The sequence below is a fragment of the Euphorbia lathyris genome, chromosome 9 (genome assembly GCF_963576675.1).
Source record: "Euphorbia lathyris chromosome 9, ddEupLath1.1, whole genome shotgun sequence".
Lineage (NCBI taxonomy): Eukaryota > Viridiplantae > Streptophyta > Magnoliopsida > Malpighiales > Euphorbiaceae > Euphorbia > Euphorbia lathyris.
In genome coordinates this window covers 70,232,774-70,254,328 of record NC_088918.1, presented here as the reverse complement: position 1 = coordinate 70,254,328, position 21,555 = coordinate 70,232,774, and the positions used below count along the sequence as shown (strand labels likewise).

At 38.5% G+C, this 21,555-nt stretch overlaps 2 protein-coding genes across 4 annotated transcripts; one reads left to right on the top strand and one right to left on the bottom strand.

The window, feature by feature from the left end:
* Window positions 1-8,969: 8,969 nt before the first annotated feature.
* Window positions 8,970-15,000, bottom strand: LOC136206845 (membrane steroid-binding protein 2-like). 3 transcript variants are annotated; one of them, XM_065998033.1, is made up of 4 exons: window positions 14,889-15,000; window positions 14,465-14,813; window positions 13,687-13,974; window positions 8,970-9,283 (listed from the first exon to the last, which is right to left on the bottom strand). In XM_065998033.1, exons 2-3 carry the CDS (start codon window positions 14,779-14,781, stop codon window positions 13,713-13,715), a joined length of 579 nt encoding a protein of 192 aa, XP_065854105.1. In that variant the 5' UTR covers window positions 14,782-14,813; window positions 14,889-15,000; the 3' UTR covers window positions 8,970-9,283; window positions 13,687-13,712. The 3 variants fall into 3 exon arrangements, with proteins under 3 accessions (XP_065854105.1, XP_065854106.1, XP_065854107.1); XM_065998034.1 differs by having other exon boundaries at window positions 14,465-14,799; window positions 14,870-14,930; XM_065998035.1 differs by lacking the exons at window positions 8,970-9,283; window positions 14,889-15,000 and adding an exon at window positions 9,334-10,028 and having other exon boundaries at window positions 14,465-14,863.
* Window positions 9,650-13,063, top strand: LOC136207417 (ankyrin repeat-containing protein ITN1-like). The gene is made up of 7 exons (XM_065998675.1): window positions 9,650-10,142; window positions 10,312-10,800; window positions 10,899-11,048; window positions 11,356-11,412; window positions 11,693-11,761; window positions 11,814-12,271; window positions 12,357-13,063. Exons 1-7 carry the CDS (start codon window positions 9,650-9,652, stop codon window positions 12,963-12,965), a joined length of 2,325 nt encoding a protein of 774 aa, XP_065854747.1. The 3' UTR covers window positions 12,966-13,063.
* Window positions 15,001-21,555: the final 6,555 nt, after the last annotated feature.

Genomic DNA, 21,555 nt, shown 5'->3' with positions numbered 1-21,555 from the left:
GATTCTGTGGAGGAACGAAGAGAAAAAGCTTACATGCGAATGGCAATGTACCGTAACAGAATCAAGAAATACCATGACAGAAGAGTGCGAAAAGTAATGATCAACGAAAACGACTTGGTCTTGAAAAAAGCAGATAAAATACAGTCTAGAGATGGCAAAGGCAAGCTAGGCGTCAACTGGATCGGGCCATACAAAGTATCCAAGAAGATGGGACCGGCCACTTTCGAAATAGAAGAAATGAGTGGAAAGAAGCTCCCGCGCACCTGGAATCTAGAGAATCTACGCCTATATAGAAAGGCCGAGTAGTTCGAGGAAATGACGAGTACTCTTTTTCCTTTTATGAGTTTTTCCCACTGGGTTTTCTGATAAAAGGTTTTAATGAGGCTTCGATCCCGCACAATTGGTGTACATATGTAATAAACTTTTTCTCGTCATCAATAAAAGTTATTACATTCACTCAGTATGTTACAACAAAATGCGGATTCTTTCCAAAAACACATAAATGTGTTGCCTGTTAAAGAAAGGCGGATGCATGATTACGCATCACTCGCAAAAAACCTTAGGGTTAAAATCAAAAACACATAAATGTGTTGCCTGTTAAAGAAAGGCGGATGCATGATTACGCATCACTCGCAAAAAACCTTAGGGTTAAAATCAAAAACACATAAATGTGTTGCCTGTTAAAGAAAGGCGGATGCATGATTACGCATCACTCGCAAAAAACCTTAGGGTTAAAATCAAAAACACATAAATGTGTTGCTTGTTAAAGAAAGGCGGATGCATGATTACGCATCACTCGCAAAACCTTATGATCAAAACTTATGACTATTTTCGAAAGAAGAATTATAAGTTAAAGCATAAAATTAAGCGAATAAACGAGTACTCAAAATTGCAAAAAGGGTCTGGCCACCCTAGCTATGAAGAAACACAAATATGGAGTCGGCAAAAGGACAAAGGGCACATATAAAGGGCAAAAAGTGACAATCACACACATATGAAAAGCAACAACCGAAAGAAAATATATATATCAGAGCGGTTTGTTACATGGTTTTTACATACAAAAGTCCAAATATAAGTTAAGCTATGCTACAGCTTCCTCTCCTTCGCCCCTAATGCCCTCCTGGACTGCGGCGACTCCCTCATCTCCTCCGGTAGGAGGATCTAATTCAAGCGAATCCTCAACCCTTGAATCGGTAACCGCTTCAGTAACCTCTTCGGCGAGAGGTACCTCTTGCACAGGTTGAGAAACGGCTTGGGGTGCCTCTCCTTCCACGGGCTGAATGGGGATCTCGCAGCTAATCGGAGGATCCTGAAGACTCTTCCAATCTAAGAAGAGTACCTCATCCATATCATCATCCTCGGCTTCCAGCTTATCCCACTCCCCAGTTAAATCCTTTTCAGGGATGGGAACTTTGGGGCGGTTAAGTACTAGACCCTGATGCCCGTGCTCATAAGCGGCATGAATCCGCTCCCCATACCAGTAGATGCGGGCGCCATCTTCAGCCAAAATCTCCTCAACCCTCTTCTTTTGGGCCTCCTTGAAAGCAGCTAGGTCGTCGAGGGCTTTTTGCAGTTCATCGGACTTGGCCTGAAGGGATTTAAGGGCCTCCTCCTTCTCGCCCACGGCCTTCTGACAGGTGCCCTCTAGGACCTTCACCTTCCCTTGGACATCATCATAAAGCGACTTCTGAGTCGCCAGTTCCGTACCAAGACTTTCCAACTCCTTGGCTCGCTCTGCATCCCTTCGGAGAATGCCCTCAACGAAATTGATAATCTGCATATAACACGTCTCACAAATAAAAATGGGCGAATATGCGGTTACAATGAACACAAGGTATTTGAAAGCGAAGGACAAAGCAATAATATACCTCTATAGAACGCTTCTCGATCCCTTCCACAGCAGTAGGGAGCGGTACTTGCTCGCGCACACGGGAGGCGGAGGGAAGTCACCCGAGGACATTGCATATGGAAGATACAATATCCTTGCAAGAGAAGTTCACGGCCAGGCCGAAAGTCCTAGTCCACCATCCGCTAATATCGGGGATTGGCTGCAAAAGCATAAAGAAAAATATCAAGGGAATGGCAGATAGCTCATGAGGAAAAAGTAGCAATACGAGAGGGAGTAGATCAAGATACCTCGTGAATGGGGGTACTGCTCTTTCCTTTAGACGAGGCGGATACAGGTGCGCCGCCAACAGTAAGGGACACTGAAGTGTTCTTCTTTTTAGAACGAGAAGACTCTGTATCCGCACTTATCTTCCGCTTCCTGGTTAAAGGAAGATCCTCGGAGGCAGAAGCGGGACCTTGTGAAGCGGAAGCCCTAACAGGGGAAGCCGCCCCAATAGAAGGAATCGTCCCGCCAGAAGGATCCGCCCCTACAACGGAAGCGGTTTCCGTCATCCGCTTCTTTCTTCTCGCCAGGGCTTTAGCCTCCCGATCTGCAGCGATTTGAGATAAAGGATCACCCCTGCAAAGGGTTAAAAGAAACCATCAACTTGGAAATAAAAAGTACCTTGCACAAAAACGCGATAAGGAATATAGACAACGCGATCCCCCTCGCGGTACGCAATCGCTACTCGGCTCCTTAGCATATGAAAGGCCTGATCGTATGTCCATACAAAAGGAGGAGTGCTCTTCAAGAACTTGATAACGGTGGATTCTTCCTTGCTGGGATACCCGAAGTTCAAACTCTTTACGTTGGGTCGGCTCCAGCAACGAAGGAAGTTCAGGTTTTCCTCATTAAACTTGATAAAAAAAGTAAGATCGATCCCACTCGCGGATCTTGTTCAGCTTCTCGTCAAAACCATAGTATCCGCTCTGGCGGATGAAAGTGAAATACCCCGCCGAGCTTTTGAAATGGTGGAGCTTGGAGAAGATTTTGGGCGAAAAGGGAACCTCTAAACAATCCGCCAAGAATTTGTCCAGAGTCAAATCGGCCCAGCCGTTAGGATGCAATTGCCCGGGCGCGATTCCGTAACCGCCTAGGACGGAAGCAATCTCATCCGCCAGCGGATAAGTGAAGCCGCAGATAATCTGGGCCACGAAAATAGTGAAGTACCCCTTTGGGTAATCGCCCGGTCCCCTATCCTCCCCAGGAATGATAGTCTCGAGACCTCGGAGCCAGGGATAATGCTCCCGCAAATCATCGATTGTCTCTTGACAAACTAGACTTCCCGACCTATCCTTCTTTGGTAACAAACGAGGGGTTGGGACAGGTGGCGGAATCAACTTTTTGGGGTTAAAACCTAAACCCTCGTCGGTTGTATTCGCCAGATGAAGGAAGTCGGCGGGATGAGAATTACACCCAGGAGAGCTGGTTGAAGCTTCCTCAACCATCTCTTCGACCTCGTTAGAGACCTCACGGACATAATCGTCGTCAAACGGCGCGAAGTCGAGGTCTGACATGATCGATAAAAGGAAAACAGAAGCAAAAAGCCGAACAAGGAACAAATGTGAAAAGAAAAACTTACATGAAAAAGACAACACAGTGAAGTGACGGGATTAAGAGGTCGACGCCGGAGAAAACGAAAGAAGGGAAATGCACAAATTCAAAACTTTGAAATAATCGGACAAAGACGAAGCGTCCCCTATAAAAAGACCCTAAAAGGGCTCTTGCTAGACCAAGGGGGAGGCATGTGATAACCCGCGAAGCCCAAAACGGGTTATATTCATTTCGCAAGCCCAGCCCATATTAAAGCCCCATGGGCTAAGATTGGACGGGACCCAAATGAAGGAAGCGGGCGCAGCGAGTAAACCGCCCCGAATTCCTAAATGGAGCGTCAAGACTCCCACTGAAAACCACGTTCATTGCCATGAAAGCCACGAAAGGGACATGGCCTAAAAAGGGGTAACCGCCCTCAGAACGTGGCCCACTAAGGAGTAATCGCCCTCGGCGGTTACCCAAAAAACACCTATAAAAGGCCTTAAGAATAAGGGGGGAGGTACGTTCACATTTTTTCCCACAAAGCTATTGCTAAATTATAGACTCATTTTTATAAAAACTGACTTGATCGTCGGAGAGTTTTCCCGGAGATCCTGTCTCCGGTTTTGTTTTGCAGGTAACTCCGGCAAAGAATATCAAAGCGGATCCAGCAAGTTATCAAACGTCGATATGAATGTTCTATCGACAATATAACGTCGATATGAATGTTTCTATCGGTAATATAACGTCGACATGACTGTTCTATCGGCAAAATGATCGACGATATGGATGTTCTATCGGCCATTAGGCTGTCTATGACTATGTACTATCTACAATTAGGTTGCCGATGAACATAAACATCGACGAATGACTTCCTAACACCAGACGAACCCAGAAAAAACCCTAACACCAGAAGCAGTAAACGAAACGAAACGAGACGAAATGTTCCTTCTCAAACACAACAAATGTACATCTAATAGAAGATAGAAACGCAAATGTAAAGTCAAGTTATTTACCCTCTTTTTCGTTCTTCCTTCTGAGTTCGATTCGTTGTCTGAGCTTTGTGTTCTCGCCATGTCAACTCTAAGTAACAGAGATTCGCCGGATGAAATGTACAGAATCGGCCAATGAATCGCCGGAAAGTTAGAGAGAGGAATATAGGGGTGTTAGGTTAGAGTGATGGAAGTTCAAATGTTGAAGAGCGGGAGCGGAGTGTTAGAGATGAGGGCAAGGTTGGAATTTAGTTAGTAAAATGTGTTAGTTTTGGTGAGATTTTGAAAGTGTGTTAGAATTGAAAACTAACCCCTTAAAATGTGCTAGTTTTGTAATTGTCCCATATAATAATGGAACTGTTTTTGTTATTTTACCAAACCGTCTGAATATATGGAACTGTGATAATGCATAGTAATATATGTTATTTTACCATATAAGATCTTTATGATTAGCTGCAATATAGATACCAACTTCATTATCACAGTTCATAGCAATATATAGGAATAATGCATTGGAATGTTGAATTCTTTAAGTAGAAAATTCATCCACTTCAATTCACACGGTAGCTGAGATGGCTCGATACTACGCTTCTATCGAGGATCAACTAAAAGTGTTCTGTTTTTTGGATTTCCAAAAAATTAAAAAGTTTCCTAATAGAATGCAATATCCTGTAATGGATCACATGGTCTCTTTGTACCTTCCCCAATTAGCATCAACGAAACTAGTGATATGAAAATTGTTGTATGAGGAGTAAAACAACCCAAGAGAAGCATTACAATTAAAAACAATATAAATGGCATAAATAATGTTTTATACATAAATAATATTTTTATGTGGAACTATCAGTCAGAGTAACCTGCGCGATTAGAACGCTCGGACTATTCTAATCAAGGTCTGCCCTCATTTCCGAATCATGGTTCCAACACTTATATTTATAATAATAAAAAAAATAATATTTTACACAAAAACCATATGTTTGGAGGAACTATCAGTCTAGAGTGATCCGTAAAAATCATGGTACGTCCTCATTGCTGAATCATAGTTCCAAAATTGGTTTTATTTTATAAATAATATGAATTCAATGATATTATCAGTAAATTTAGGGTATCATTTAGAGGTACTAAAACACCGCCAAAATAACAAAAATAGAAAAGAAATTTTGAAATGATGAAATAAGAATAAAAATATAACAAAATAATCTATTGGGGATTGATTCCCTTAAAAATCCAGTTTAACCTCGGGTTATGGTACTGTAGAGACTCCACAAACATTAACGGGGAAGAATGAGTTAGTTTAATTCAATTAAACTATGATTTCTAGATGTAAAAATTGTTTGGGTTGACTAATTAATTTTGGAAAATTAATTAAAGACTAACAACAATAATAAAGTGAGTTAAAAACCTATAAAAAAGCCTTAAACTCAAGACAAATTCTCCTAAAAAAGAACGTTAAATGAAACTAAGTCTATTTATAGACTTAATTAGGGGGAATTGGGATAATTTGGGGTTAAAAATCACCCCAAAAAAAACTTAATTTGAACCAATTCGGATTAATTTTGAAGTTTGGCTCGAGCGGAAGCACGTATACGCGGTCAAGATTCTTTCATGTTGCAGAAGCCTATATGACCACATATACAGAGTCCCAATTGGTTAATAGGGGCATGCTCATGGGACTTCATATATGTGGTCTTATGGACGAGCGGGATTGTGTATACATGGTCTCGATTGCATCTCAGGACTATGTATACAATTGGGACTGTGTATACGAGGTCGGTTGGTTTGTGAGGCCAACCTTATGGGACTATGTATACATTGTCCCATAGGTGACCGGCTCTAGTGTTTACAACAGTAGACACTCTTATGGGACTATGTATACACTGTCCCATAGGTAATCGGCTCTAGTGTTTACAACAGTAGACACTCTTATGGACTCTTCATTGCGATGGTGAAAGAATCAATGTCTTCCATTTCCTAATCCAGTAGTATATAGAAGGCTTATAGCGAGGGCTATTTATTTGACCAATACAAGGTCAGATATTACATATGTTGTTCATACTTTAAGCCAATTTTTTTTATCACAACCTACAACTATACATTTGCAAACAGCCAGAAGAATTTTATTGTACATCAAAAGGTGATCCAGGAAAAAGGTTTATTTTTCTCAACAAAGCCACAGATTGCTTCGAAGGCTTTTGCAGATGCAGACTGGGTTACTTGTGTTGATACAATGAGATCTATTATTGGTTTATGTGTATTCTTAGGACGGTCCTTGGTGTCTTGGAAGATCAAAATGCAAGCTACATTCTCCAGTTCTTCAACTAAAGTAGAATACAAATCCATGGCATATGTTACAACAGAAATATGATGCTTTTGTTATATTCTTTGGGCCTTAGACATCCTTTATAAGCTTCTGATTCCTCTTTTCTATGATAACTAGTATGAAAGGACTAAACACGTTGAATTAGATTGTTACTTTGTTAGAGAAAAGCACAAAGTAGGCTTGGTGCATCCTCTGTCAACTTCAACTATCAATCAACTAGTTGATATTCTCACATCAGCTCTACTAATGAAGTTATTTAAATATTTTTTTAGGCAAGCTTGGAGTTCTTACAATATGCACTCTATAAGTTATTTAAGTAACTAGCGAATCTGATTGCCCTAGTCGCACTCTATTCCTCTTCCTCCGACTATTCACAACAAACCCCAAAGAAATAATAGGCAATTTATAGATCTGTTTGTTGTCTCTCATTTTCTTCCTGTTTTGGAGTTCGTTTACTTTCAAATTGCTACTATCTAGTTGAGGAAGATGGAAGCTTGACTTCCTTCTTCCTCCTCCCACTGTTTTTGCTTTTTCTGTTTACCTAGTTGTTTTTCCTTTTTATTTTTGTCCGTTTATTTTAGTTGGATCCTATATACGTTATCGAATCTTTGAATCCATTTGAATTACGTCTGTTGGTTATAATCTTTGCTTTTGTAACATTTTCGGTTTTAGCAATGGTAGAAACGGCAGATCTCATCCTTAGATCACTGGATCTACGTGGTTGCAAAAAAAAATGAACTTGAATCCGAAGTTTCAGAATGGTTCAGATGATGAAGATTGGACTATAGATGCTCCGCTGCGAATTTGGAGTTACGAACAATATATATTTCAACTGTTGTTTATGTTAGATGTACTTAGGCCATTTCCAACCATACTCTCTATTTTACTTACTCTATCTTTATTTTTTTTCTACTCTATCTTTAAATATAGAGTTACTACATTGAAACTTCTCCAGCCATCTACTCTATTTTACCTACTCTTTAAATATTTTATTATTATTATATTAATTTTTCACATAACATTTATATTTTTATATTATTAATCAAAATATATCCATTTATTAGTTTTATCATGTTTTATGATTTAATATTTTTATTTTCATTTAATATTATTAATCAAATGTATTAAACATGAAATTAATATTTAAAGCAAAAACAAATATTTTGAAAAAAAACATAAAAAAAAAACAATCTATAAAACAAAAAATAAAATAAAATAGATTAACTAATAAAACCTAAAATTGATAAAAGAAAAAATAAATAAAACCTAAAGTAAAATCAGATTTAAAAATAAATAAATAAATAATAATATTTTGCCTTGCGGCAATATGCCGTAAGGCAGAGTGATATTGTATATATGCAGTACCACCAAACTTGTGGCATCTTGCCGCAAGCTTATCCAGCTCCATTGGCTGGATTTTCCAAGGGTTCTCTATTTTTAGAGAGCCCTTGGAGATGGCCTTATAATGGTTTTTTTTTTTTTTTTGCTTTTTGTAGTTCCTTACTGTTTTCATATTGCACTTGCAATCTTATTACTCAATGAAATATTAGCATTTCTATAAAAGAAAATCTGACTTTACCAAAAGTTATAATTAATGCTGACTAGCAATTAAGGTTGGCTTGAGTGGTTAAATGTCTCAAATCGCTTAAACTATATTTCGAGTTCGAATCCTAGCATACACAAAAAGTTTTAATTGGAAGAGGATCCACCTAAAGGGCTCTGACGAGCCACAAACCAAGAAATCGGATAAATTATAAAAAAAAATTAGTGATGATGAAACTAATTAACTTATATATATGTAAGATACATCAGTCACATAGCTGAAAAGATATAAAAAATCATAATAATAATTATATTTTGAGTTACTTAACTCAAATACTGTCTATGTAAAAATATAAGACATTTCCAATGTGATTGTTATATCACTGTTTATGATTTTTTTTTTTTTTTTTTTTTTTTTGTCTAAATAGCCAAATAGACCCTTAAGTGACTATAGACCCAAACTTAAGTGACTATACCAAATTAATATCTTAAGCTGATACGAGGTTCCAAAATTTGTTTTTATTATCCCTTACACATATTCCGCCTTATTGAGCTTAAAACATGTCCAATTTTAAGTGTCTTAAACTATAGATCTTGAATTTGGACTGTAATGTACATATTAAATTTTAGTTGAAAGAGGGTCCACCTAAAATAAAGCTAACGAATCTCGATCTAATTTTAAAATAATAAATAATAATAAAACAAAAATGACAAATTTTAAAAATATTTACATACATATTGTCAGAGCACCTTTATACACTCTTTCCCATTTTTGTGGATTGAAAAACATAAAATGTAAATGGAGGTAGTTCCAAACCTGATATTAAGGATTGCAAGGTAGCTAATACATGATAAAATTATCAATGGCTCCTCTCTCATATCCGATGTATGAACCAATCCCAATTCCTCCCAATTTCTTCTCTTTCCATCTTCATTCTGAAGATCAATCTGATTCAGCATTTCTTTCATTCTCTTCCATTTTTACCCAACAATTCCAACGAACATTGCCTGCAAAATCATGGTTAAAGGTACATATCAAATAACCCTTTTTTATTTTCGTTGTTCTATTCCCTCTTTCTCTGTTCATGAATCTCAAAACTTCCTTCCGAGTGGCCGAGGGGGTCCATTGCACCCCCAGCCACCGGAATCCACCCTGGGAGGGGTGATTCCAGGCGGCCTTCCACCAGGAAAGAGAGTCTGGGGGTGCTGCAATTGCACCCCCAGATTTAGGTTCCTGGCTCCACCACTGTAATTCTTGCATTTGTTTATTCAATATGTGCATGCTCAGTTTCGAAATGACAACATGAATATGATTAATAACAACATGTCTGCAATTTATTTTTTGTTGTGACAATAGGAATTGAATAGAGAAGGATGGTATCAAGAAAGTCAAATTCATTTGAATTCACAAAGAATCCATCCATAAAGTCATGTTTTCCGGAGATCAAATCGGTTGAGAGCTCCGAGAAGAATTCATTAGCAAATGCTAAGATATCACATCATTTGAAGACACGTTCCTATGATGTTGGTGATTGTACAGCTCTTCGTGTCGAAGATAATTTTTCTCTACGAGATGTTAATCATTTTTCAGCCATCAATGTAGAGCCGCCTCCTCCTTCACAAGTTGTGTTATACAACAATGCTTTATTCAATAGTTTACCACCTAAACGTGACCATCACTCAAATCCCCTTTCTGATTATCAAAGCCTCAGGTTTCGTTCTTTCATTTCCCGTCGAAACCTTAGTTTAGCTCCTACAAGGAAGGAAATCAATCATGATGATGTTCTTTCAAATTTACAGCCCAGCTCAGTTGCTCCTTCCTTTATCTTGGAAGAGGAGCCAATTCTACCATCAACATCAAGTGCAGGTATTAATACTGTTCTTTTCGGTATAGTATACATATTAATAGTTCTAGATTTGTATGGAACATAAATAAGCGCAAATTCAGAGCTTTATAGAATCATTTTCTAGTATTCTTGCTAATAAATAAAGGGTAAAGTCTTAAGTTTACGAAAATAGGTAATTATTTATATACTATATGACAGGGGAGATGAGAAATGGTCGCCATAGTAGGCATGTGACTCTATATATAGCAGCACTTAAAGGAGACTGGAAAACTGCTAAAGTATACCTGCGATGGAATCCACATGCAGTACGAGCTACTATTACGAGGGGGCATGAAACCGTTCTTCATGTTGCAGTTGGTTCAAACCATCCATTGTTTGTAAAGAAATTAGTGAAAAGGATGACACCAGATGATTTGGCTCTACAGAATAAGGTTGGAAACACAGCCTTATGTTTTGCAGCTATTTCCGGAATCACAGAAATAGCAGAAGTTTTGGTAAATAAGAACAAAAGTTTGCCATTAGTTAGAGGAAGTAAAGGAGCTACACCTATCTATATGGCTGCTCTTTTAGGAAGGAGAGAAATGGTTTGGTATCTTTATTCTGTAACAGACGACAATGATCTTTCAGCGGAGGATCGTATAGGACTCCTTGTTGCGGCTATAACTTCCAATCTACTAGGTATATGATTCTAACTAACCATTTCTAAAATTTGTTTCTTAAGAAAATAAGAAGAATGAATGTTAACCAAAGTTAAATATTTGTTATCTTTGAAGCAGATATAGCATTAGAATTAATTCAAAAGCATCCTGAATTAGCAATTGCCAGAGACGGAAATGGAGAGACAGCTCTTCACGTGTTGTCGAGAAAGCCAGGTGCATTTTACAGTGGAACTCAACTTGGACATCGTCAAAGATGTATATATTCATGTTAGTTGCTCTCGCTCGCATACTATACTCTTAATTCAGATTCTATTAATAATTTTGTATTAGTTCATGGCTAATAAGCAATTCGAGTTGGTCATTTAATCTAAAAATGTAATGATGTTCATGTTAGCGACTACTGAATACACAAAGGCTTGAGTGCTTAAGTAATGAGTTAGGTGTTTTTGAAGGTCTCCAGGTTGAATTTCAATGTGTTTCTTCAAGTTCTAGAATGGATACTTATTGGTTTTTCCGACGTATTAATCAAGGTTTTGTTTCTCTTGCTGTTATTTTTGTATATGGTTTTTGTCAGGGATAAGCGTCAATTTCTGCCCTAAGGTTATTGGGAAAAATCGATTCTATACTTATGGTAGAAGACAGCACAATGTTGCCCCCATGGTAGAAACTTTCTAGCTATATTTAACCCTTTCTGATGGAATTTTGTCAGTAATTTTCAGGTATCGACTAAGAAAGTATAAAATTGAGCTAAGGGTTTCTACCATAGGAGTAAAATTGAGCTAGAATTTGACCACAAGGACAACATTGGATCATTTTGTATGTTAAGGGTAAAAATTGATCCTCCCAAATAACCAAATTTGATCCTTATCCCTTTTTGTTAACAAAGCTGTGATTGTTCATATGGATTACAGTATCTGCCTTTCTTATTGCAGCTTTATCAACCATGAAATCATTAATGTGGAACAGCTTCGTCTATATCTGTAAGTTTCAGCTAAGTATCATTTAATCTTCTTAATAAATTTAATCAACTAGGCTTGCTCTTTCCAGTTCCAGAAGTCAATCTGATCTATAAAATCAAGTTGAGACATATTCAAGCTATTGAGCTGGTGAAGCAACTATGGCAATTGATTTTGAACCTAGACAATACAGGACTTAAGGAATTAATTAGGACTCCTAGAAGATTAATCTTCACAGCAGCGGAATTTGGGATTGTCGAGTTTATAACAATACTTATTCAGTCACATCCTGATCTTATATGGAAGGTTGATAAGCAAAGTAGAAGTATATTTCATATAGCAGTTTTGTATAGACAGACAAAGGTTTTTAATCTCATACATGAGTTAGGGGCACTCAAAGATTTTATAGCTATTTATAAAGACGAGGACAACAACAATATGCTGCACTTGGCCGGAAAGCTACCACCTCCAAGTCGACTCAATACCGACTCTGGTGCGGCTCTGCAACTACGACACGAGTTGTTGTGGTTCAAGGTATGATTTTGTGTCTCCTCTACATGGCAGGGTATGCAAAGGGAAAATGTAGAAACAGTTACTAAACTTTGAGCAACGGATGCAGGAGGTGGAGAGGATTGTTCAACCCATGTATACCGAAATGGAAAACTCGGAGGGAATCACACCTCAATGCCTCTTTTCAAATGAACATAAGCAAATGAAGAGAGAAGGGGAGAAATGGATGAAGGATACTGCTTCTTCATGCATGGTTGTCGCAACTCTAATTGCGACGGTGATGTTTGCTGCTGCTTTCACCGTGCCTGGAGGAAATAACAGTGATACAGGCCGACCTATTTTTCTTCACACAAGGTCGTTTATGGTTTTTGTCATATCAGATGCACTTTCTTTATTTGCTTCAGCTACATCTATTCTCATATTCCTTTCCATCTTGACATCACGCTATGCAGAAGAAGATTTCCTCCAATCTTTGCCTAACAAGTTAATCATGGGACTAGCAACCCTCTTCATTTCTATAACTACTATGATGGTATCTTTTAGTGCCGCACTATTCATCATTCTCCTCCATGGAATGGAATGGGCTACTGTTCCAATAGTCATTGTTGCTAGCATCCCAGTCTCCATATTTGCCTCCCTGCAATTTCCTCTTGTTTTTGACATACTTAGTCATAGTTACACACGCTTTCATCCTAGTAACAATCATCTGCTGAGCTAACTAGTTTAGATGCTTTCAGCCCTAAATTTTGATTCCAGTGTAAGATGCAGAGCAGGTGCTAAATTCAAACATCCAATAATGTCAAGTAGAATATTTCCTTTGACAAGAGGTGAAATTTGAATCTCCTAGACAGTGATCTAGACATGGCAAGTGACCGGATATAGGATGGGTAAAAACTGTTGAACCGGGTTCAAAATCTGTGAAGTTTTGTATATATAGTCCTTTCTGTATAATTAGGTGGCAGAATACAAAATAGTGGCGATTTGGGTGTTTTATCCCCAAGCAATGCAGTAGTTGATTTCCTGATTCTTTTATTTTATTTTAATGATGTTTTCAGTCCAAGGGATGAACAATCACCAGAAACTAAAGTTACAAATGCTGTAAAACTTTTGGAACCAAAATTCAAGTATCTTTATATTATCCAATGAGAGGTATCTATTGAAACAGAATAAAACCTTATGTATTCCTTCATGTCAGCCAATATATTTATTGTTTCCTCTCTATTCTAAAGCTGAGGTGTACGCTATTGCACTCTTCCTTCTGGCAATGGAGAATGACAAAAAAATTGAATTCATGGATTCACTTATACAACAGCCTTGCCTAAGCAATTTAAGAAGTACTAATTTCATACACAAAAATCTCAGCAGTTGATGTTATCTCAAGATAAAAATGATGTTTAGAAATAGTGCATAAAGTAGTGTATGAATCATTATACACGTACCATATTCATTTCTTATAAACTGTGGTTTATGAATCCCCATTGACTTCGTGTTTCTGGGCCTCTTCAGCATTTTCTTCAGCCCTGATTTGTTCAGAAACAAGCTTTCCAACCTTGACATATTTCTCCATGAATTTATATTCCCAGTCCTGTAAAACTTCAAGTTCAGATTCACCAAGACCATCAAGATTTCCTGTCAGGTCTTTAGGGTCAAAAGATAAGAGAGCTAAAGCTCTACTTGCATCCCTTCCAGCAAACTTTGCATATGGACCACCAGGACCATAAAATATCCTGCATACAATTACAAACAAACACAGTCAACATTATTTCAACTTCATAAACAATTGATTCAGTTACAGATAACTTAGTTAAATGTGTTGTTGACAATCTTTTTTAAATGAAGAACTAGTGAACAGTGGCTTTCTGACAATTCAAGCAGTAATTGTCATCACCACCTGTTCAAATTCTAAGTTTGATTAGTAAATTTTGGAAATTTTGTATATATTGGATAAGGCATCAAATTAGTTCCGTGTCTTTTGCACACATGTAACACAATTATAAATAACTGATTAGGGCCGGAAAGCCAAATAGAATCCAGAAAACTCATTTTCTGTCAAATTTACAACACATAAGTACCAAATTTTAGCCTTAGTCCTAATTTGTAACTAGGTAGAGCTTCATTTCTTACAAGATTTATATCAGCTAATCCAAATTCATGTTTGCTATAGTTTCATCCGGTTGTACTTTTGAGAGCAAGAAAAAAAAAATTGAAAGGGAATACCTGGAAGAAGAGACATCGTAGATCTGACCTTTGATGGCCATTAAAAGAGGCTTATTAGGATCAGAACCATCATAAGCTTTCAATTCTTGCTCAGTAACATCACCCAATTGGACTGGTTCGTAGACTGTTGGAGTATGAATATGATTAGAGGTGGAATTGGAGGAAGAAGATGACTTATTGAACTCTTCGGAATCCACAAACATGCCGCACACCATTTTGTAAACCGCCACCATGAGAGCCGCTATTGTGAAGAATGCCGCCGGTGACAGCCCCGTGTAAGAGTCGATGATATCCATCAATGTTGCGTAGATTGCCATTATGTGTTGACGATTAAGCTAGAAAGAAGAAACTGTAATGAAGAAGAAATAGAATCAGGGAAGATAGAATTGAAATGCTCATACTTACCTACCCCCCAAGACCTTACCTCCCGCTTTGACACCGCCAACCAACCAACAAAACGGCCTTTTTTTAATTAAAAAACAGCTTGTTATACTATTGATTAATTTTATTATATATATAATCAACTACTCCATTGATTAATTTTGAAATCAATGAATTTAGGGATGTTTGGTCCATATAGATAATCAATAAAAGGAAATAAAGAGAAAAGAATAGAATCACTTTGAATTCTTTTATCAGCTTATTTCAGTTTCAGAAATGGAATGAAATAATTTTGATTCCAGTGTGATGTTTAGTTCAAATGAGTAATAAATCATATTTATAGATTGTTTTTAATAATAATTATAGTATAATGCATGTGTTTGTATTAATAGATTAGTCATATGTAAATATAAAAATTAAAATTAATTATTTTATTTTTATTAAAATCAAAAGACAGTGAAACAGATGATATTGAAATAAAATTAAAGGATAAGGTACCAAAATAGAGTTATGGTTTTTGGGGAAGTATCAATTTAGACTTCACGTACAAAATAATTAAAAGAAAATCTATAAACATTCTATTTTAAAAGAAAAAATAATCATTTTAAAATAATTAAAAATAAGTACTAGTAATAAATAATATAATTTTTTTTATAGAAATTGGGACGAGACAGAATTTGAGCGAGGCGAGCACCCATGGTCCAAGAACTGTCAAACCCGTAATATATAAATAAACGAAAAAATGAGTGTTTGAACAAGAGAAGATGAAGGAGAACAAACAAAAGAAGGGGGAAGGAGAAAAGATAGAAAAAGTCAAGGGAAACGCAAATGCGAAATACTACAAATGTCATCATTGATAAACCTGTGGCAAAAAAGCAGGAGCTGAAGGCCACCCATTGATCACAGAGAAAGATACTTCAAACTTTGCCAATGCATCAGCAACTCTATTTCCTTCTCTAAAGATGTGTGAAAAGATAATGTTCATTCTAGAGCAAATGCTGAGGCAGTGCAACCATTCTTGACGAATACTCCAAGGAACATCCAAGGAGCGGAGTCTAAGCAGGTTAACTATGTACATTGAGTCTGACTCAACCCAAAGTTGATGCCAATTTTTCTCCCAAGCAAGTTCAATTGCAAAAATAGCGGCTCTCAATTCAGCCATATAAGCAAAAGAATGAGGGGTAGAAAAACCAAAACAACCTTTGGGAAAGCCACGATAGTTGCGAAAAATGCCTCCCGCACCAGCCTCGCCAGGAGTGCCAAAAGCAGAGCCGTCCACATTGACTTTAACCCAGCCCAGAGGAGGTTTAAGCCAATGGACCGGAATAATGCTGGGGGCAGGAGGCGGCCTAGGAGAAGACAGAAGGCGGGATAAAATATCAGCATCTCGCCGAGAAGAGCAAAAACCTTTAGAAATGGCCAAGGACTCTCGAATCAATCGAAAGAGGGTGATCTTCGAGTGCTGAATAGAAGGAGAAACATCCTTAAAAATTGCTTCATTCCTGCAGTGCCAAATTAACCAGATACAAGTGACAGCGGCCACACGCCAGAGCAACAACACCTGTGAGCTAAAATGAATGCTACGAAGATTGGTGAAGAAGTGGATGAATTGGGAATGACGAGGCAAAGAGCAGTCAAAATGGATATCAAGGGCTCTCCAAAAAGAATCTACAAAAGAACAACTAATGAATAAGTGGTTAATGGACTCAACATCCCTACCACATAGAGCACAACGAGAGGCAATGGAGAAACCAAGACGCTGCAGGAGGTCATGAGTTGGAACTCGTCCATGCAAAACTCTCCAAAAAGTGAAGGAACGAGAAGGGGGAGTGGAAGCATTCCAAACAAATTTATACCAGTCCACAGAGGAGGAACTAGGACCGAGAACCGAATAGTACTCTTTGGCAGAGAAAATACCCTTCGTAGAGGGCTGCCAAGCGCAGAAGTCAATATCATCTCTACCCCGATGAATAGATCGAATACTGTCTTGAACAACCGCAGGTAGAGTACCTAAGTCAAGCCACTCAGAATTTACCAAAAAATCATCAACAGAATTATAGCGAGAACGCTTATCCTGGTGATCAAGACCCAATCTGTTCGCCACCGATGGTACTATCCACCTATCCGTCCAGAAATTAAGTGAAGAAGACTGGCCAATCCACTAAAAGGTCTGGTCCCAAATGGAAGAATAAACAAACTTACAAGAAGACCAAATCGAGGAAGGAGAAATGGTAGCTTTAGGCAAACCAGAGATAGCCATAAATCTAGATTTCATCAGAGAAAGAGCTAGACTGGTACCTTGAATCAGTTCCCAACACATCTTACCCAAGAGAGCCTGGTTAAAGATCCTAAAGTCTTTAATACCCAAACCACCTCCTTCCAAACTTTTGCAACAAGTCTGCCAAGGAACCGTGATTAGTTTCCTTTGGTCGATACAACCCGTCTAAAGGAAGTTCCTAACACTTCTATTGAGTTTATTCAACAATCCCACTGGCCACTTATAGATCATGAATGAATGAACCAGAGAACCAGTCATAGCAGACTTAATTAGAGTTAAACGCCCTGCAAAAGAGAGAGAGCTGCCTTTCCACTTGCTAAATTGAGAGAGAAATTTGTCAGTAAGACTGCTGAGATGATGACCCCTTGGAGCTCCTTTGAATAGAGGGACTCCTAAGTAATTGAAAGGGAGAGACTCCAAACGGATGCCAAGGCAGTGAGCAAGACGAACCCTTCTCGGAGGACTTACTTGAGAACCAAAAAAGATAGCAGATTTGTCCCAACTAACCTGCTGACCGGAGATCTGTTCATAGAGCAGGAAGAAATCCTTGAGAGCATGCAAGTTACTCAAGGATGCCACTCCAAAAATGAGCATGTCATCAGCAAAAAGAAGATGAGAGGGAAAAGCATTTCCTCCAGAATAATACATGGGAGAATAAGAACCCTCCCTCACCAACGAGAGAAAAAAATCCTCAGCAATGTCAAACAAAAGAGGGGAGAGGGGGTCCCCTTGTCTAACCCCTCTATAACAAGAAAAGTAACCCTTCGAAGAACCATTAATCATCACAGAAATACGAGAAGATGCCAGAATGTTTAGGATCCAATCCCTGAAAGTGAGAGAAAAACCGAAGGAATCCAACACAGCCAAAAAGAAGTTCCAATCTAAAGTAATAAAAGCCTTACGAATATCAATTTTTAAGGCCATGTGTCCAACAAAACGTTTTCTGTCCAGCATATTGACTCCCTCAGAAGCTAAGGCAATTCACTAATGAATGCTTCTACCTTTAAGGAAACTATACTGGTTGGGAGAGACAATCCTTGCTGCAATAACTGCAAGGCGGTCAGCAAGAATTTTTGTGATGATTTTAATACCAAAGTTACTCATCACAATTGGACGAAAATTTTCAATTCTGTCAGCTTCAGCTACTTTAGGAATTAGAGCCATAATACTAGAGTTTAAACCAGACAAGATGCAACCATGATCAAAGAAAGCCTGAACCATATTGCAAACGGTTGGTCCCTTATAACGTAACAAGTTAGTTCCAATGGGGGGGGTTAGGAACTATTTAAAATTTTGTACGTTGAGGCTGACTTCTTTTACTTTGAAAAGGAATTACACAGCGCTCTAAGTTAACTCAAGACACTAGCTTAGTCAACTGGTGACTAAGTCAGCTTCTTTCTTTGAGTCAGGAGATAGCACTTAAGTCTATTCCTGAACTCAGATACTCAATGCACACAACTCAGTGTGACCTCTTTACTTGGCCAGTTTTGGTTAAGCAAGCAATATATATATATATATTAAAGGAGTTTAAGGTTAGAACGATGTTACTCAGCAGATTTATCCAGGTTCGGCCTCTACGCCTACGTCTTGTCCCCGGAACACGTTCCGAGCTTTCGAATTCTCTACTGAGCTCTTTAACGGTAGAGCATCAAACCTTTTACAACAAGAAGCTGAGTATAACAAGAGTACCTTCCTCTATACCTCTACTCACTCCTATTCTGTTGCTGAGTACTATAACCGAGTACTCAGCCTCTCCTTTCTAATTCTAGAAATGATAATAAGTTTGTCCTAAACAACAATTGCTAAGACACTTTAAATGACTAGATAATCACTCTAGACTTTTACACAGTAATATGGAAATTGGTGTAAGTATTTGCTTTGCTTTTTCACACAGATTCTTCGAGTAGAAAATTGGTCAGCGTAATGGCCTGGTGAAGATCTGCATCGAATGAAGCAACTGAAAGGCCTATTTATAGTGACACTTGAGGTATCGGTTATTTCAAATTTCGAAATAACCATTGGAGGGAAACGGCTTGATGTCGTTGTCACTCAGTACACGCTCAGTGTCGTTGGCCAATCAGATTATTGTATCTTTTGTCTTCGGTCAGTGCTGAGCAGCTTTTAGACAGACAGGCAGAATGTTTCGCCTTTTATGGCAAAGTCTTCCAGACAGCTTTCTGTGTCTTCTAAACTTTACCCAAAGTAGAAATACTTTGTTTTGAAGTTGTTCCTTGCTCAGCTGCTGTCTTGTACTCTTTGTCGTCCAACTCAGCAGCTTCGTTCCGAAGTAGATAAAGAAAGTCTTCTAGATCCTTCTTCATGCTGAGCTGCGTTTTGTCCACAACGACAGAGTTTTGTTTACACGGGCCGAGTTGCCTTGGGCCTTTGACTTTCCTTTGGGCCTTTAGCCTTTTAGTGTTTATGTCATATGAATAATTTAACTCAACATTGAACAAACACATTAGTGTAATAAATCAAAGCATTTAAACTTAGTGTGTTTTAAAATATTTTTAAACATATACTCAAATAATTTTGTCAAATCAAAATCATGTGGAAAGGTGTTTCAACAAACTCCCCCATTTTGATGTTGGCAAAACTATTCAGTGAAGAACTCAGTTTTGAGCTCCCCCATGATAGATGACCTTTTATAACTTAATAAACTCCCCCGTAAGGGTTGAGCTACTGACACAGTTTTACTCAAAACATTTTAAGGTTTAATCGAGTAGGTCCTAAGTCAGTTTTCAAATAAAGGTCAGCTCATGAAACATATTCTATTAACTCGGTTTTAAGCGAAAGATTTAACTATCAGAGAGCGCTGAGTATTTTATTGTTCAATGAGTCTTATAGGACAATGTTTTAATCATACAAGACAATGTTAACAGCATACAGTCAGAAGACATTCAGAATGATAAACACAGTTGATGTATGCAAAACATAATAGCTCAGCATCACATAAGATTTGAAAATTTTGATGCAAGCATAGTATTAATAAGTAGTCAGCATTATACATAACAGGGATACTTAAGACTTAGAAACTAGCTATCATAACTAAGTTATTTCTTCTTATATATCAATTTTCCCTTTCCCTTAAGCTAACTACTTCCAGCAGCCTCATGCTGAGTTCTTCCTGTTTGTTCTTTCTCCCCCGTTTTGGCAGCATCAGGAGGAGGAGGAGGCCTGAAGGTGCTGTTTTGAGCAGCTTCAGATATACGAGCTGAGAAGTCCTTCAGCTTGCTGGTGCTTTCATTTATGCCATCAAAGATAGCAACACCATCGTCGAATACCTCTTGAGGCACACCAATTTCAGCAGCGCTGAGGATGCTCAGTGCGTAGGCTTGAGATTTACCCATCCAAGTAAGTGTATCAGTCAGCGCAGCATAAGCCTGATGAAACATCTTGAGCAGAGATGAGTCATAGAACTGACGATGAATGTTGGAATGACGGACATGGGTAAAGATTTGATGTGTATACTGGAGAATCTCATTCTGCTTCATCTGGTCAGTGTCCATCTCTGCCTTGTTTAGATTCAGAAGACGAACAACTTCGTCGATCTGTTCTACTGAGCATTAGGAGTAAGAGGAAAGATGATGGTTTGTCTTCTCTTGCTCAGTTTGAAGCTGGGTAAATAACTGATGAACTTCGGCAGAAGTTGCATACCCTGAGTTCGCAACTGACAAGGCTTGAAATTGCCCCTGAAGGGAGTTGATATGTTGAACCATGGTCAGCTGGAGTTCAGCCAGCTTTGTTATGGACTCCTACTTTGGTTGTTGGGCTTGGATATTGATCATTACACTCAGCACGTCTTTTAGACCTCGAACCTCATTGAGAAGTTGAGTGACTTATGGAAGCTAAGTGGACTCATTATCGGAAGACCCAGCAGCAGTGTCTGAAGTTTGATGAAGATCTTGGATCAAGGCCTGAGCCGAGTTAATTATCCTTCTACCAGACTCAGTGGCAGTGAGGTAGTTGTATGAGTCTTCATTAGTTTGACCAGCTGGTGGAGGAGTGAGATTCAGTGCATCATTTGTAGTGCCAGTGGGGTCAGTGACTGGTCTTAGTGTTTCAACCTGCACTTGTTCTGTAGAATGCAGAGGTGATTGAACAGCAGCATTGGATGCAGGTTCAGAGTCAGGCTGAAGCTGACTTTCTGTTGAAGGTTGGATAGGTTCAGTGCTGACTGGAGCAGGAATTTCCTTAGCCGGCAGAGGGCTAGGTTCAGCATCTGCATTGAGAATTGGCTCGGTGTTAGTTGGGTTCTCAGAAGCATCTAAATCGGCTTGTTCCTGTGGAAGAGAAATAGAGGCTTGCTTTTCAGTGTGCTCTGGCAGAGTAGTAGAAGATTTCTTGAAGAATTTTAGCTTTATAGTCGATGGATCGGTGGTTGGTCTTTTCTGCGTTAAGTCATCCATGACGTCAAACACAATTGTTGGGT

Excerpts from the sequence above, each read along its gene's own strand:
- LOC136207417 (XM_065998675.1), top strand. The coding sequence starts at position 9,650 with ATGGTATCAAGAAAGTCAAATTCATTTGAATTCACAAAGAATCCATCC. Across the intron at positions 10,801-10,898 it reads TATAACTTCCAATCTACTAG|ATATAGCATTAGAATTAATT; the intron begins GTATATGATTCT and ends TCTTTGAAGCAG. Across the intron at positions 11,413-11,692 it reads AAATCGATTCTATACTTATG|TATCTGCCTTTCTTATTGCA; the intron begins GTAGAAGACAGC and ends TATGGATTACAG.
- LOC136206845 (XM_065998033.1), bottom strand. The coding sequence starts at position 14,781 with ATGGCAATCTACGCAACATTGATGGATATCATCGACTCTTACACGGGG. Across the intron at positions 13,975-14,464 it reads TACGATGTCTCTTCTTCCAG|GATATTTTATGGTCCTGGTG; the intron begins GTATTCCCTTTC and ends AATTGTATGCAG.